Below are 12,171 nucleotides of genomic sequence, written 5' to 3'. Positions count from 1 at the left end.
ACCAAGACTCCAGACAAAGAAACACATGCATGCATCATCCCACACACCCATTTAACCCCCCCTATTCTATCACGATTATCGTCCATTATGCTTGTGAATCAGAAATTCCATGTCATTGATAGATGTATATAGCCATACACGCATGCTGGAATACACACGTATGTTATTTATGTGCTGCATAGCATGACACGGCAAGTCGAATCCCGCCCAAGGATAAATTGCATGGTCCAACTCCTACAAGTCAACAACATCCTCCTCTTTATTCCCGCTTTCTACACTTGACGTCTCTCTCTACTTTTATTCCTGTCGCGACATTGCACATCCCTGAACTGCCATCAGCTTCGTGTTCAGTCAGCATTCGCTTCCTGGTTACGCGTCATCCCTTGTTCGCTTGCACACCCCCGCTTTTACTTGTTTCGCCTCCCTCTTTTGCACACCTTCAACAACTTCCACCTTGACAATGTGCCCCTCAACGAAAAACAATCGTCGACAATACGGATTGCTACAGCTTGTTCAGCAATGGGTGAACTTGGTAATCTCCACTACACGCAAAGCTGCTCAGCACGACGCTATGCGATAACATCGTGCGCTGCCAAACGCCAAGGAGATATTCCACCGGCAAGCTTGCCTATAAGAGACATAATGGTATGGTGACAAGGGTTGATGGGATATAATGGGGGAGCTGTTAGCACGCTCTAATACTTCTTTCAGTCATCATCATCATCATCATCATCCTCTTCAAGTGGTTCTCAAAGCACCAATCTTCATGTACACGCCATTGCGCTCTATTGGATACGTTCTTTTCATCCCCTCAATCATCCGACAAGGCTTACAAGCTACGCGACATGTGCTATCCACGGAGCTCATCTGCTCCAACCTCAAGATATCTCTTTTCTCTTTGTCTTGCAATACGATTGGATGGGGACAAAAATGCTGGTTGCGGTGATGGAAATCCAACATGGTTACTGGTCTTTTTGGTTGTCGAGGTAACTTTGGATGATGGATCTTGTGCATATACTTGTTCAAGGCGGAAGCAGTGTGGTATCACGTATTCGCGGTTAGTTCGAATGATGGATCCTGTGGATATACTTGCTAAAAGAGAATCCGGTTGATGTCATGTATGCTTGAAACCCGGTTAGCTACACGCTTTCGAGGAGGACGAAATAGATAGGGTAAGGCCTCGTGGAGGGTGAGATGCGTGCTGTTGCTTCCTTAGCGATATTAGTGTAGGCTTCTTTGATCAGAATAAAAAAGTACAACGTATAATCTATAAGGATGTATTTGGATGAATGGTAATGGTTTACGATGGACATGATGCAACGGTAGAGCTATTTACGTTGATGCGTTTCATAAAATGGTGCCCCATAAGCGGTCAAAAACAATCACACCTACATCATCCAAGGCGTTCTCATCCAACGTCCTTTCATCATTAAAAATGTACTACCTTGAATGATCAACCAATACATTTATACAAGCAATAACATGAGATCAAAATCAAAATTGGGATGATAGACTTTGTTTTTGGAGCTTCTTCGTTAGCATCCTTGTCCCTGGTATCTTTCCGCATAGCATCAGCAACAAAACTATGCTCTTTAAAAAGTGTTAGGATGAACCAAATGACAATTGAATACATGTTTATTGTAATGAGGATGCATTTACATAAAAACAGACATATAACGTTTCTGCGTACATACAAGTTGAAATGTTCCTTTATCTAATAATACATCCATGTCGACCCAATTGAATTTGAAAAGCGTAACATGTAATGAATGGAGGCTGTCGTGTCGACGAGCAAATGAAAGTGCGTCACCGCGTAGCTCACTGGCCTTGATAACGAGAGTTTTTAGATTGCTATGAGGCGCGATCCCACTGAAATCCTTATAATCGACCTTGCATGGTGTTGCAGTAAATGTAAATCGTTCGAGACAAGAGCACCGGGAAGCGATCTCAGCAATAAAGGGCGATACCGATCCATCCACAACATCATATCCCTTGTAGCATACTTCAAGGTGGGTCAACTGCGTCAATTGCCCAATCAAAAGGATCCATGGATTTGAGAGTGTCCAAGGGCTGATGGTGACGGTAATTTCTTTCAAGTTGGAGTAATGACCCAATCGAATATGGTGTTGGATGAATTGTTCTTCGTACACGTGCGTTGACCTGTCCGCGACTAATCCAATCTTCTTCAAATATTGCGGCCGTGTTGGACTCAAGAGCTCGTGCATCAAAGGCTCTTTAATGGCACCATGAACTGTATCAACTGATTCCAAATGAGGTGCACGTCGTATGATCCACATCAAAAAAGGAACAAGATGTTTTTGGCTATCGGAAGGAAAACGTAATGTGCGCAAACGGCTGAATGTGATCCGTTGAGTGCTATCTTTTTTCAGCAGTCTCTTTGGTGGAGCGAATGCACGAGGGGTATCGATCGTAATCATCTCTAGCGTTTCACAGTGCCGCATGATAAATCGTACCATGTCATCTTCGGTGAATAGCTGACGCATGTTGTTAGCATGGATACGACGCTCTGATATCGTTGCGTAGCTTCTCTCACAGGAAGTATGTAGTGCTCGTAACCCTTTCGTTTGACCCTCGCATATGCTTTCAGGGCGATAAAAACGTTTGTTGGACAAAAAGAGGTCTTGTAGGTGTGAACCATGCTGCTGGATGACTGATAGCACTTGGGCATTGTTATCTGATATGCATTGAAGCTGAAGGCATTGCAAATTCGGAAGCTGCTGAAGAAGCCCTGCAATCTTAACATCGCTGACGTATGATTTGATTTCCAATTTGGTGATGTTTGAGTATGCCTTGGATGCCTCAGACATGTCATAGTCAAGGTATGCAACGGATATCGCCACGAGATTTGTGCATGCATCGAGAATATGGGATAGGCGGCATTTGTGCAATCCGAACACGCAATCAATGGTGAGGTGGGTCAATGATCTCAACGATGATAGCAGATCCAACAATAACGGAGGGGAGGGTCTTGCTGAAGTAAGATCTAGAAAATCTATTAGTCTTGCTCTTCTCCACACACACACTTTTGTTGATTCCTTACAAAAAACATTCAATTGCTTCAAAGAATGAAAACGAGCACCTTCCGGAAGCTTGGTGAAAATGTCTTGGTCATTCTCGACGACATTAAGCGATTTGATACAAGGGGCCATATCCAATAGATGCTGATGACAGGGTACTGGCCAAGGTCCAACACGAAACATCAAGTCATCCATCATTGCTATCCTCTGTTGCCAAGCACGACACACCTTCAAGTATTCATGATCCATTCCAATCACGATTTCTGTTTGGCCACACAGTATCCTTGGAATAATATTGCACATCACCACGTCCAAAGGTAGCTTGCTTATAAAGTCGACACGCTTATCTCTCTTGTTGTCTGCATTGGCTTTTGCTTCGATGAGCTGATGATATCTTGGATCGGTCTTTGGTACGTGATGCAGCCCTTTGTCATAGATATCAATAGCCGATTTGTGTTGTTTCGCCATAACATAGATACTCCCAGCATTCAAGTAGCCAAGAGGTGACGAAGGTGCAATACCGATCATGACGTTCGCGTCATTCAAGGCTGCATTCAGTTGCTCGGAATTCAAGAGCCAAGATGCTCTGGCATCGAGTGCTGAGACAAGCTTTTCCACGCATTCGTATACGCTGGTTGACAATTGGTTGAGCTGGTCAATCTTTGCTGGGTCGTTGATCGTAATGGGGACACCAGGTTGAGGCAACATGTCGAGTGTGGTTGTAGTGGTGGTGGCGGACCAGGAACGGATGCCCTTGTATCCAAGCAACAAGAATATTGCCGCATGGTGTGACACAGCATTTTGATTGGCCAATGATAATCCCCTTCCTATTCACCATTATACTGCTTTCTCGATCACTTTTATATGCAACCCCAAAACTACCATCATCCAACATGCATAGAAAGTAAAAAGATTTAACCATAATAAAAGAACCACCTCGATTGCATACTTTGTTTTTGCTTTATTTGCATAAGCAGCTTGTCGGCATGTAAAAAGAGTGATTAGATTGCAAAGGACGTGAGTGTGTCCCATCGGGATGGATGGCTATACACGTTCCCATATGGGAGGTAGCAGGGATAGTGGTTTGTGGTTGGTAATGCCTTCCCAATGATCCCCAAATTGGGCCATCAAAACATGTATGGATAAAAGAGCCCGCAAAAAGGCTCAATAGGATGATGGTACCCCCATACGACAACCAGCTTTGCATCGTGATAGCCTGGTTCGGGTTCCTTTCGCATGTGCATGTATTTTCAGTTACCAGCATCCTGCATAGTTGTCATGGCAACACAATAAAATATTATGTCATGTCTATTGGCATCGACTACCACATGTTTGTACATAGCATTCTGGTTTCAAAATAGTGTATCATCATCCTCATTACTATTTATTTGCCCACTAACATCGTGTGAAAAAAAGATGGCATACAACTGGGTAGTCATGTGTATCTGTGGTATCATTTCAAGGCTATCATACTGGGAAACTGTTTGCGAAGGATGGCAAAGATCGAATCATCAAGTCCGTCAAATGGTATTTGTAACCGGGAAACCTGATCCAATTCAAGTAATGAAAGTGCAGCCAATGTTGACAGGTGATGTACGCTGATGACCAGAGAGTTTAGACAGTGCAAATGTTGTAATGCGTCAAAAACAGGCCCTTCAACGGTGCTCCAACCCACAAAGCTGATTTGCAGTTGCTTGATATTAAATGCATTGTTGGTAGAGATGGCGTCCACAATCTTGCTTATTCGACAATTGGAGCCCACAGCGAGATGCAAATCCTCTAGCAAGGGTAACTGTGCGATCAGCGGTAAAAGTTTACGAGCGCCTTTGTCCTCCCATACTGCCATTGAGAGTGACCGCAATGTCGAATGACTACCCCTTTCAATATGCGTCTTGATAAATCGTTTCAAAGCTCGGACGTCTTGACGATGTTCATTCATGATGAGGTTGATATGGATCAGCCGGGTACAAGATGCCATCAGCTCAATCGGTAAAGGTTGATCAGATATAAAAAAATGATGACCTAGTTGTATCGATTCAAGGCATGGTGAACGCCGAATGATTCTGCGTAAAAGTCCAATAGTGTCATCCTTGTATGTTGACCCACCCGAAAGATACACCAAGTGAGGAAAGGTTGTCTCTGATGGCAGGGGCATCATTTGGTCATAGGCGTCAAAAAGTGAAAGGTTCAAAGCGAAACGTTTCAACGTTTTGGATGCTCGTACAAGGGACTCCACCATGTGTTTCGCACCATCGCCATAGACTCCTCCATAAAAAGCAAGATCCTGGATGCCTTTTTCCAAACTCTGATCCCATTCGTATGGCCATTGAATCAACTCATTAGGGGATGGATGGCACTTGAGGCACTTTAGTGATGGACAATATTTCATGACTCGATCCAGCTCATCAACGCGAAGGACATCCCGAATGGAGAGGACCACGAGACAAGGCAATTGTACGAGAAGCTCATCGAAACTATCATAGTGGCCAAATAGCTCCAATACTCGTAGCTGCCGGTATTGCTTTCCATTTCCCGCATCCAGCGCCTTGCCCATCCATTTCAAGCTCACGAGATTTGGACAGCGTTCCATGACTTCATCGAGATTGTAGTGGTGTCTCACAGTGGTACATTCGGTGCTCAAAGACGATGCAACATTGTGTGAACTTGCAGGCGAATCATAGGGTATGTCTATGAAGAAAATGTAAATAAAGATCGCTTAAAAAGAGGAACGAATGGTGACTCACCAATGCAGAGATGTTTCAAGTTGACAAAGTGTGTCTCATGTAGATGCGAAAACAAGATGACTCTTCCATGAATCGTCATTCTTCGAATATGAAAGTAATATGACATGGTTGCAACATCAAAAGCCGACTGATTTGTCGTTGATAGCTGATACGATAGAAATGGCGTGGTTTTGAGGATTGTTTTGCGCCAATGTTTTGACACATATAAAAACGTAGGCGTAGTATCATGCATGCTCGAAATGCTTCCCCAAAGATAGTCAACAATGCGGGCGACAATATAGTCAGGAAGTATGCTGATGAAATCAATCTTTCCTCTGCTGTCATTGAGTGTTGCCATGGATGCTGCTGCTTGATCCACGTTATCCGAGAGCCTCTTGAACGTGGTAATCAAGCGTTCATACTTGGCACACCTTGCCGATTTTGGAAACATCAACTTCAATTCTCTTGCAATCGACAGTGCCTCATCCACATTCTTCATACAAAGCGACGGCACCATGTTGTCTCTCATAGATCTCAGGACGTCCTCATTACGAATCAGCGATCCCTCAATTCCGACATCTTGCAAGCGGTTGGTAATGTCGTTCGCCAATGGTGAAGGAAGGACGCCATCGTTGTTGTCAAAGTGTTCCATGTTGGAAGATAAAGTTCGAAGAAACCAAGGAGAGATCAATGTGATCAAAAGGGGTTATGGGGGTAGGAAAAGTGTCCCCTATCTGGGAGGGATGGTGCGGGTGCTTTTGTGTCACGCCAGCCTGCATCACTGGCTCTTTACGAATGGTCCATCTAAACCCCCATACAATGGATGCAACATCAGCTATCTCATTATCGAAAATGTATCCCATACCACCACCCCCATTTAGCATCTACGCATACATTTCTCTCTTTTTCCATCTCTTATGGTACATTGGTAATACCCGAATAAAGATGTCTAGCTCAAATATGGTTGAAATGGCTTCACATGTTAAACGTGCAAGCGAGGATTAGTGGATTGTACGTAATAAAATGACCTTTTGGATTATCCATCAAGTACTCGTCTCTTCTTCGGAAAAGCAGGTAGCATATTGGATATCCTTTTTTCACAGTGGAATCTTAATCCCATTTTGGTCGTATCATGGTTACGACCCGAAACCATGGCAACGTATACCTTGAAGTACGATATAGGCCACTTTTTGCATGTAAACTGCATAATCCATAGCCTTTTCTTTTTAAAGGCACACATTTGAAAAATCAATGGCTGCTCGTGCAACTTTTGATGATATCTGTGATGGTGTATGTATGCAACGGTGTCTGAATGCAGCTTTATTTACGTAAACAAACATCTCCTCTAAATGCCTTGCAGTATTCAACTTGTACGTGTGGCTGACAATGAAGGCCAACCATGATTGCCTTTGGCACACAAAGTTTATTTCTCGTACCAATCATCCTTAATGAGGGAAATGTCATATAAAGGCTCCCATTGTAATAGGTCGTGGCACGTGATCCAAGGTGCATACATGGCCTTGCAGGCGCAATCATCGTTTATTTAAGAGCCATAACTGGGTTTTATGCCCACCGTCAAGCGAAACGAATGCAGATGCGATGAAGGTTTGGGGTGTGTACGCGAACCTTGACAACGCGATAGGTCCAAATACTCGAATAATGGGAGCACCACAACGACATTGCCTTCTCCAATAGGCTCACTACCAAACTCAATGATTAACAATTGTTGGAACATGCTGAGGCGTTACGCCAATGCAAAGCAATTACCATATCAAACCTGGTGTTGCGTTACATTCGGACCCTACGATAATGTTAGCTTGGATTGCGGCTGCTGAGCTACACGTGTGAGCCATATTTGTGATGACAATCATTGTGGGATGGATTCCTAAAAGGGATTCAATTATTGGTTAGCCATCAGTAGCTGCTTACTAGACTCCATATCCCAAAGACTCTGTTGACGATTACCCCACCCGTTACACTAGGTGTAATGCTTCTTGATTAAGAATGATTACGAATACCCTAATAGCCGTCACCATGATTGGGCATGCCTTACCCCAAAAGCTACAAAGGTGTCGTTTATACCCTTTTCAATTCAAAATGCGTTATACGAGCATGATGGTATCAATAAAGGCAATGTGGAGGTGTTATTGGCCTGAGGATGTGTCTCAATGTGGTTATGTGAGCCTGCATCAAAAGACCAAGAGGGCTTTGCTTTGTCTTTCATCCTCATATTGGAGATGATATACTGTGTATACGCTGTATGCTGACTTACAATAATACAATTGCCTCACAAACATCCCATTATGGATACGAAGCACGAACATATACAACAATCTTCTTGGACAATTTATTCAGCGATGAGATCAAGGTCATAAGGGTGTCTGATTCTAATAGAGCAACGTGGCATATTCAATCATCAAGTAAATGACTCAAAGCTTCTTCAACTGCAATAGGAAGATTATCGGTAGGGATATCAACGAATATCAATGACTCGCAATCTAATAGGTCGAGCAGACATTCGCCCCAATCATTTGGCGTGCGTAATAGGAGGGTCTCAAGGCAGTCGCAAATAGGAAACTTGTGGATAATATCATGCGGTAATTCATTGTCACAACTTAGTTCCATCTCTTGCAACCACTGGCATCCGTTAAAGAGATTCTCAATAATAGCAACAAACTCTTGTCCCAGGGTAGCACCACCAAGATGTAAATGAATGATCAACAATGTAGACATGCGAGAAATGGCATCCAATGCACGTGCACAACGATCGCCGATGGAATTGATTTTCAGTGTATGTAAAGTCGACTGTGGGCCCAAAGCTGCATGATACTCTAGCACGCGAACCAAGGTTGGTGATGGTAACGCAAAGTCAAGAAAGCCGAGATGCTGCATCTCCTTCATAGATTCATAAACATGTGGATGATCGATATTGTAAGGGATCCTGTCGATCTTTCGTAGGTTTGGTGCATCCTTGAGGATCCATTGTAGTAACTCCTTTCCTTCTTCACCAGCGGCAAGATCAAACCAAATAACCCGGAGGCGTGGGAATCGTACATTCGGATCCAAATTCATGATGTTGCCTTGAGAAGTCGCTACCCCCACCAGGGACATGTACACCAATGTATTTGAATATGCGGTCAATGCGGCAGCCAAGTCATGGATTTGGAAACCTCTTTCAGCCTTAATCCCCAAGGTATGGAACCCATTGCCATTGATAACCCTGTCGGCAATGTATCTCATTGAAGAATCCTCTGTCATGCTGTATCCAAGTGAACAAAGGGAAGGGCAATATTGGTGAATGAGAGCAAGTGGGCGGGAGCTTTGGCAGCGTGGTAGCTTTAATTCCTGCAACGCTGGTAGTTGTTTCAACAAGGCGATGATCTCGTGTTCGTTAAGAGGGTTGTAAATAGTCGTGATAATGAGGCCACTGATATTGGCATATGTCTGACATAAAGGTGAAAGGTGCACGTTGCGACTTGAGAAAACCTCAATGTTGGGGAAATGGTGGAGGATGTCATCGAATCGAATCCATTCATCTCGAATGCGATAGTTGATCCATAAACGAAGTTCTTTCAATGTCTTCCCAATCATCGGAAACAGCGTAAGCAATGCTGTTGTGCTACCCTTCGAATCCACTACACAGTCCATGTTATTATACGCTTATACATTTGACTCCCTTTAACACTTACGGTCAATACTCAGCGATCGTAAAGAGGTAAAACATGTCCCAGGTCGAACAGCTAGCGGATAGAATACAGGGCATAGTAATCGAAGATGTTGAATGAATGGAGCGTATGCGTGAAGTAGATGCATGGCATGAGATGATAATACTTGAGGGCGGATCCATCGAAGTTGAGTGGATTGCAATACACGTTGTCGCCATGTTGTGCATACGTGCAAGTAGGAGAGATCACCAATGGAGAGAATCTTCAAGGTATCTGGCAGGATGAATGAGAGCAACTCGAAAGGAAGGCTGCTGACAAAGTCGATTCGCTTCAAGAGCTGTTGGGCGTTGTGTCTTCGGCATTCATCTATCTCTTTCCATTTCATCGCGTCGTCTTCCACTCGTAAAGCACCATTATAACATTGAAGAGCTGTTTCATGTTGACCAAATTGGGTATGAATCCAACCAGCAAGGGAATGACCAGCGGATGATGAAGGTGCTAGCTGAATGATTTCCAATGCATCACGTAAAGCCAACTCTGATTGAGCACAACTCGCCAACGCCTTTGCTCGTGTTTCAAGTGCATTGATATCCTCACAATCTGATTGAATGAATTGCATTGTGGCTTCCGAGATGATGGTGTTGGAATCATTGTGCTGTACAGCAATCTTGGGAATATCGGTTATCGATGACAAGGACATTGTGTGCGTTGCGGGGAAGTGAAAAGAAGCGGAAAGAGAGGGAGGGAAATAAAAATGAGGAAGGAACTTGTATGTATAAGCAAGCATAGAACACAGCACCCATCAATCCCATTGCATACGTACATGGCCATAGCTACAATACAATCCCATATCTTTATTAGCCATTGCATCCATCTGTATACAGCCACTCTAAAGCATACCTAGCCTGCATCTTGTCCTGGTGTAATGAGCCATCTCGTTACGCAAAGGTGTTGGTCTTTTGTCCTCTCACTTTGTGCTTTGTCGTTGCTCTTCACCACAATTGAATTCAACAATACTCGCCGCCAGCACCATTGGGCATTTAGGATAGAAAAACAGATATGTGGGAGGAAAATGATAGGCGACAACATTCATCCTGTTCATATGTAGACGATAGGTGTGGGTATTTCTGGGATCCGGGAAAAGAGCAAGGCAATAATGAAATGGTGATACGGTGATAGATTGGTGTTGAGGACTCCTTCACAATGAGCCTTCGAATGATTGATAGTGCACTCATAAATCAGGATCCAAGATAAAGAGGTTGGAAGTCATCGTTCAAGAAAGGAAAGCTGAAAGACGCTGGCAAAGGTAGCTGGTAGACTGGTAAGCGTTCCATATCAGAAGAGACCCCATCATCCAAATCCAGACGCATGCATGGGCCTTGTGGTCGCAATCATCATATACTTGTGAGCCATAAACGGACCTTGTGTGTACATGACGACAAAACGAATGACAATGTATTGATGTCTTGGGGTGGGCATGTAAGCCTTGCCAGTGTGGTAATCCCCAATGCTTGAATAACAGAATCAACCCAATGCACGTTGTTTTCTCCAACATGCTCACTACCAAAGTCAATGATCAACATGTATTCCTTCATCCCACCGATGCCATCCTTATCCAAGTTCACGTCTTACCTACATCCTCGTTTGTGGCATCAAAGTAGATACAACATCGATGTTGATGTTCTTTGAAATAGGCCTCAGCTTGCTCACGTGAAAACAGGCATGGTCTTGCTCACTAGAAAGAAAATACCCTTGTTAGGCTCATCATCATCACCTTTCCCAATGCACTCACCCCTTACAATGATTCAATACGTTGAAGCTTCCATCCTCAGATTCGTAGGGTGTATCCCAATATGACAGAATAAGTGGGCACCTTGGTAACTGGAATCTCATTGTGGACCAAGTTGATGACTCATTTCGGAAAACTTTTGTTTGCAATGAAGACATAGATGGAGACGAGTGATTAGTACACAGGGTGTGTGTGTATACTTCTTTGTATTTACATAAGGTGTCTATGCGGCAATAGCCAAAGTGCAGGAGGAGCAGTGATAGCGGTGGTTGACTAGAGTCAAGAGTGGGACGCATGGCGGGGTCTGGTCAATGATTAATGCACCCAAAACGGTTACACGTGACCCCCTCACACATATCCACCACCACAAGGATGGTAAAATAAAGAAGCCCATTTTCTATACCACATCTATTATATATTTGCACATGTATGCATTATGGACAACATGCCGTAAAGTCACCCTCATGGACGATGATGATAGACGTATTCCAGTTGTCCAAAAATAAATCTCCTTCCATCATCATGCACCTCCTCCTTCTTTCCATTTCCAGCCCAAAGACAAAGTCTGTGGATTATTCACCACCTTCCTTTCTCCCACTTGCCACAATCCAGTTCCCATGTCAACGCAACTCAAAAGCAGCAATTGCCTCTACACTACAAATCGTCTTCAACGCTATATCTGAGAACACCCTTTTACTGCAAATTACGTTCGGCTTCGAAAACTCGTCTTGCACCGATCTTCCTTCGAAGGGTCTCCTTCCCCATTGCTTCCCATGTGGTGAATGACAACACGCTGAACTCCCTTTTACGTGTCACCTCATATAGCTGTACCCATACAAGGCAACAAGGTAATGTAAAACCGATAGCTTTGTAGGTTGCTGTGCTAACATGATAAGCTTTTTTTTCATCAGCCTTTCCACTCTTATAGCTTCTTTCACCTTGTATCCCTCTGGCCC

General features: G+C 43.8%; 3 protein-coding genes across 3 annotated transcripts; all 3 read right to left on the bottom strand.

Annotated features, from left to right (window-relative positions):
* Nucleotides 1–1,655: 1,655 nt before the first annotated feature.
* Nucleotides 1,656–3,746, bottom strand: O0I10_006675 (uncharacterized protein; the record flags this gene model as incomplete). Its single annotated transcript, XM_058486702.1, has 2 exons — nt 1,656–3,004; nt 3,062–3,746. 2 exons carry the CDS (start codon nt 3,744–3,746, stop codon nt 1,656–1,658), a joined length of 2,034 nt encoding a protein of 677 aa, XP_058342524.1.
* Nucleotides 3,747–4,491: 745 nt separating this feature from the next.
* Nucleotides 4,492–6,413, bottom strand: O0I10_006674 (uncharacterized protein; the record flags this gene model as incomplete). Its single annotated transcript, XM_058486701.1, has 2 exons — nt 4,492–5,726; nt 5,783–6,413. The coding sequence occupies 2 exons, from the start codon at nt 6,411–6,413 to the stop codon at nt 4,492–4,494; spliced, it is 1,866 nt and encodes a 621-aa protein (XP_058342523.1).
* Nucleotides 6,414–8,170: 1,757 nt separating this feature from the next.
* O0I10_006673 (uncharacterized protein) lies at nt 8,171–10,045 on the bottom strand (the record flags this gene model as incomplete). The annotated part of the gene is made up of 2 exons (XM_058486700.1): nt 8,171–9,396; nt 9,451–10,045. The coding sequence occupies 2 exons, from the start codon at nt 10,043–10,045 to the stop codon at nt 8,171–8,173; spliced, it is 1,821 nt and encodes a 606-aa protein (XP_058342522.1).
* Between the last annotated feature and the right edge of the window lie 2,126 nt (nt 10,046–12,171).

The sequence above is a fragment of the Lichtheimia ornata genome (genome assembly GCF_029851405.1).
Source record: "Lichtheimia ornata isolate CBS 291.66 chromosome Unknown scaffold00030, whole genome shotgun sequence".
In the NCBI taxonomy this organism is placed as follows: Eukaryota; Fungi; Mucoromycota; class Mucoromycetes; order Mucorales; family Lichtheimiaceae; genus Lichtheimia; species Lichtheimia ornata.
Note: the sequence above shows the minus strand (reverse complement) of the source record. Positions and strands in the feature narration are given on the sequence as shown.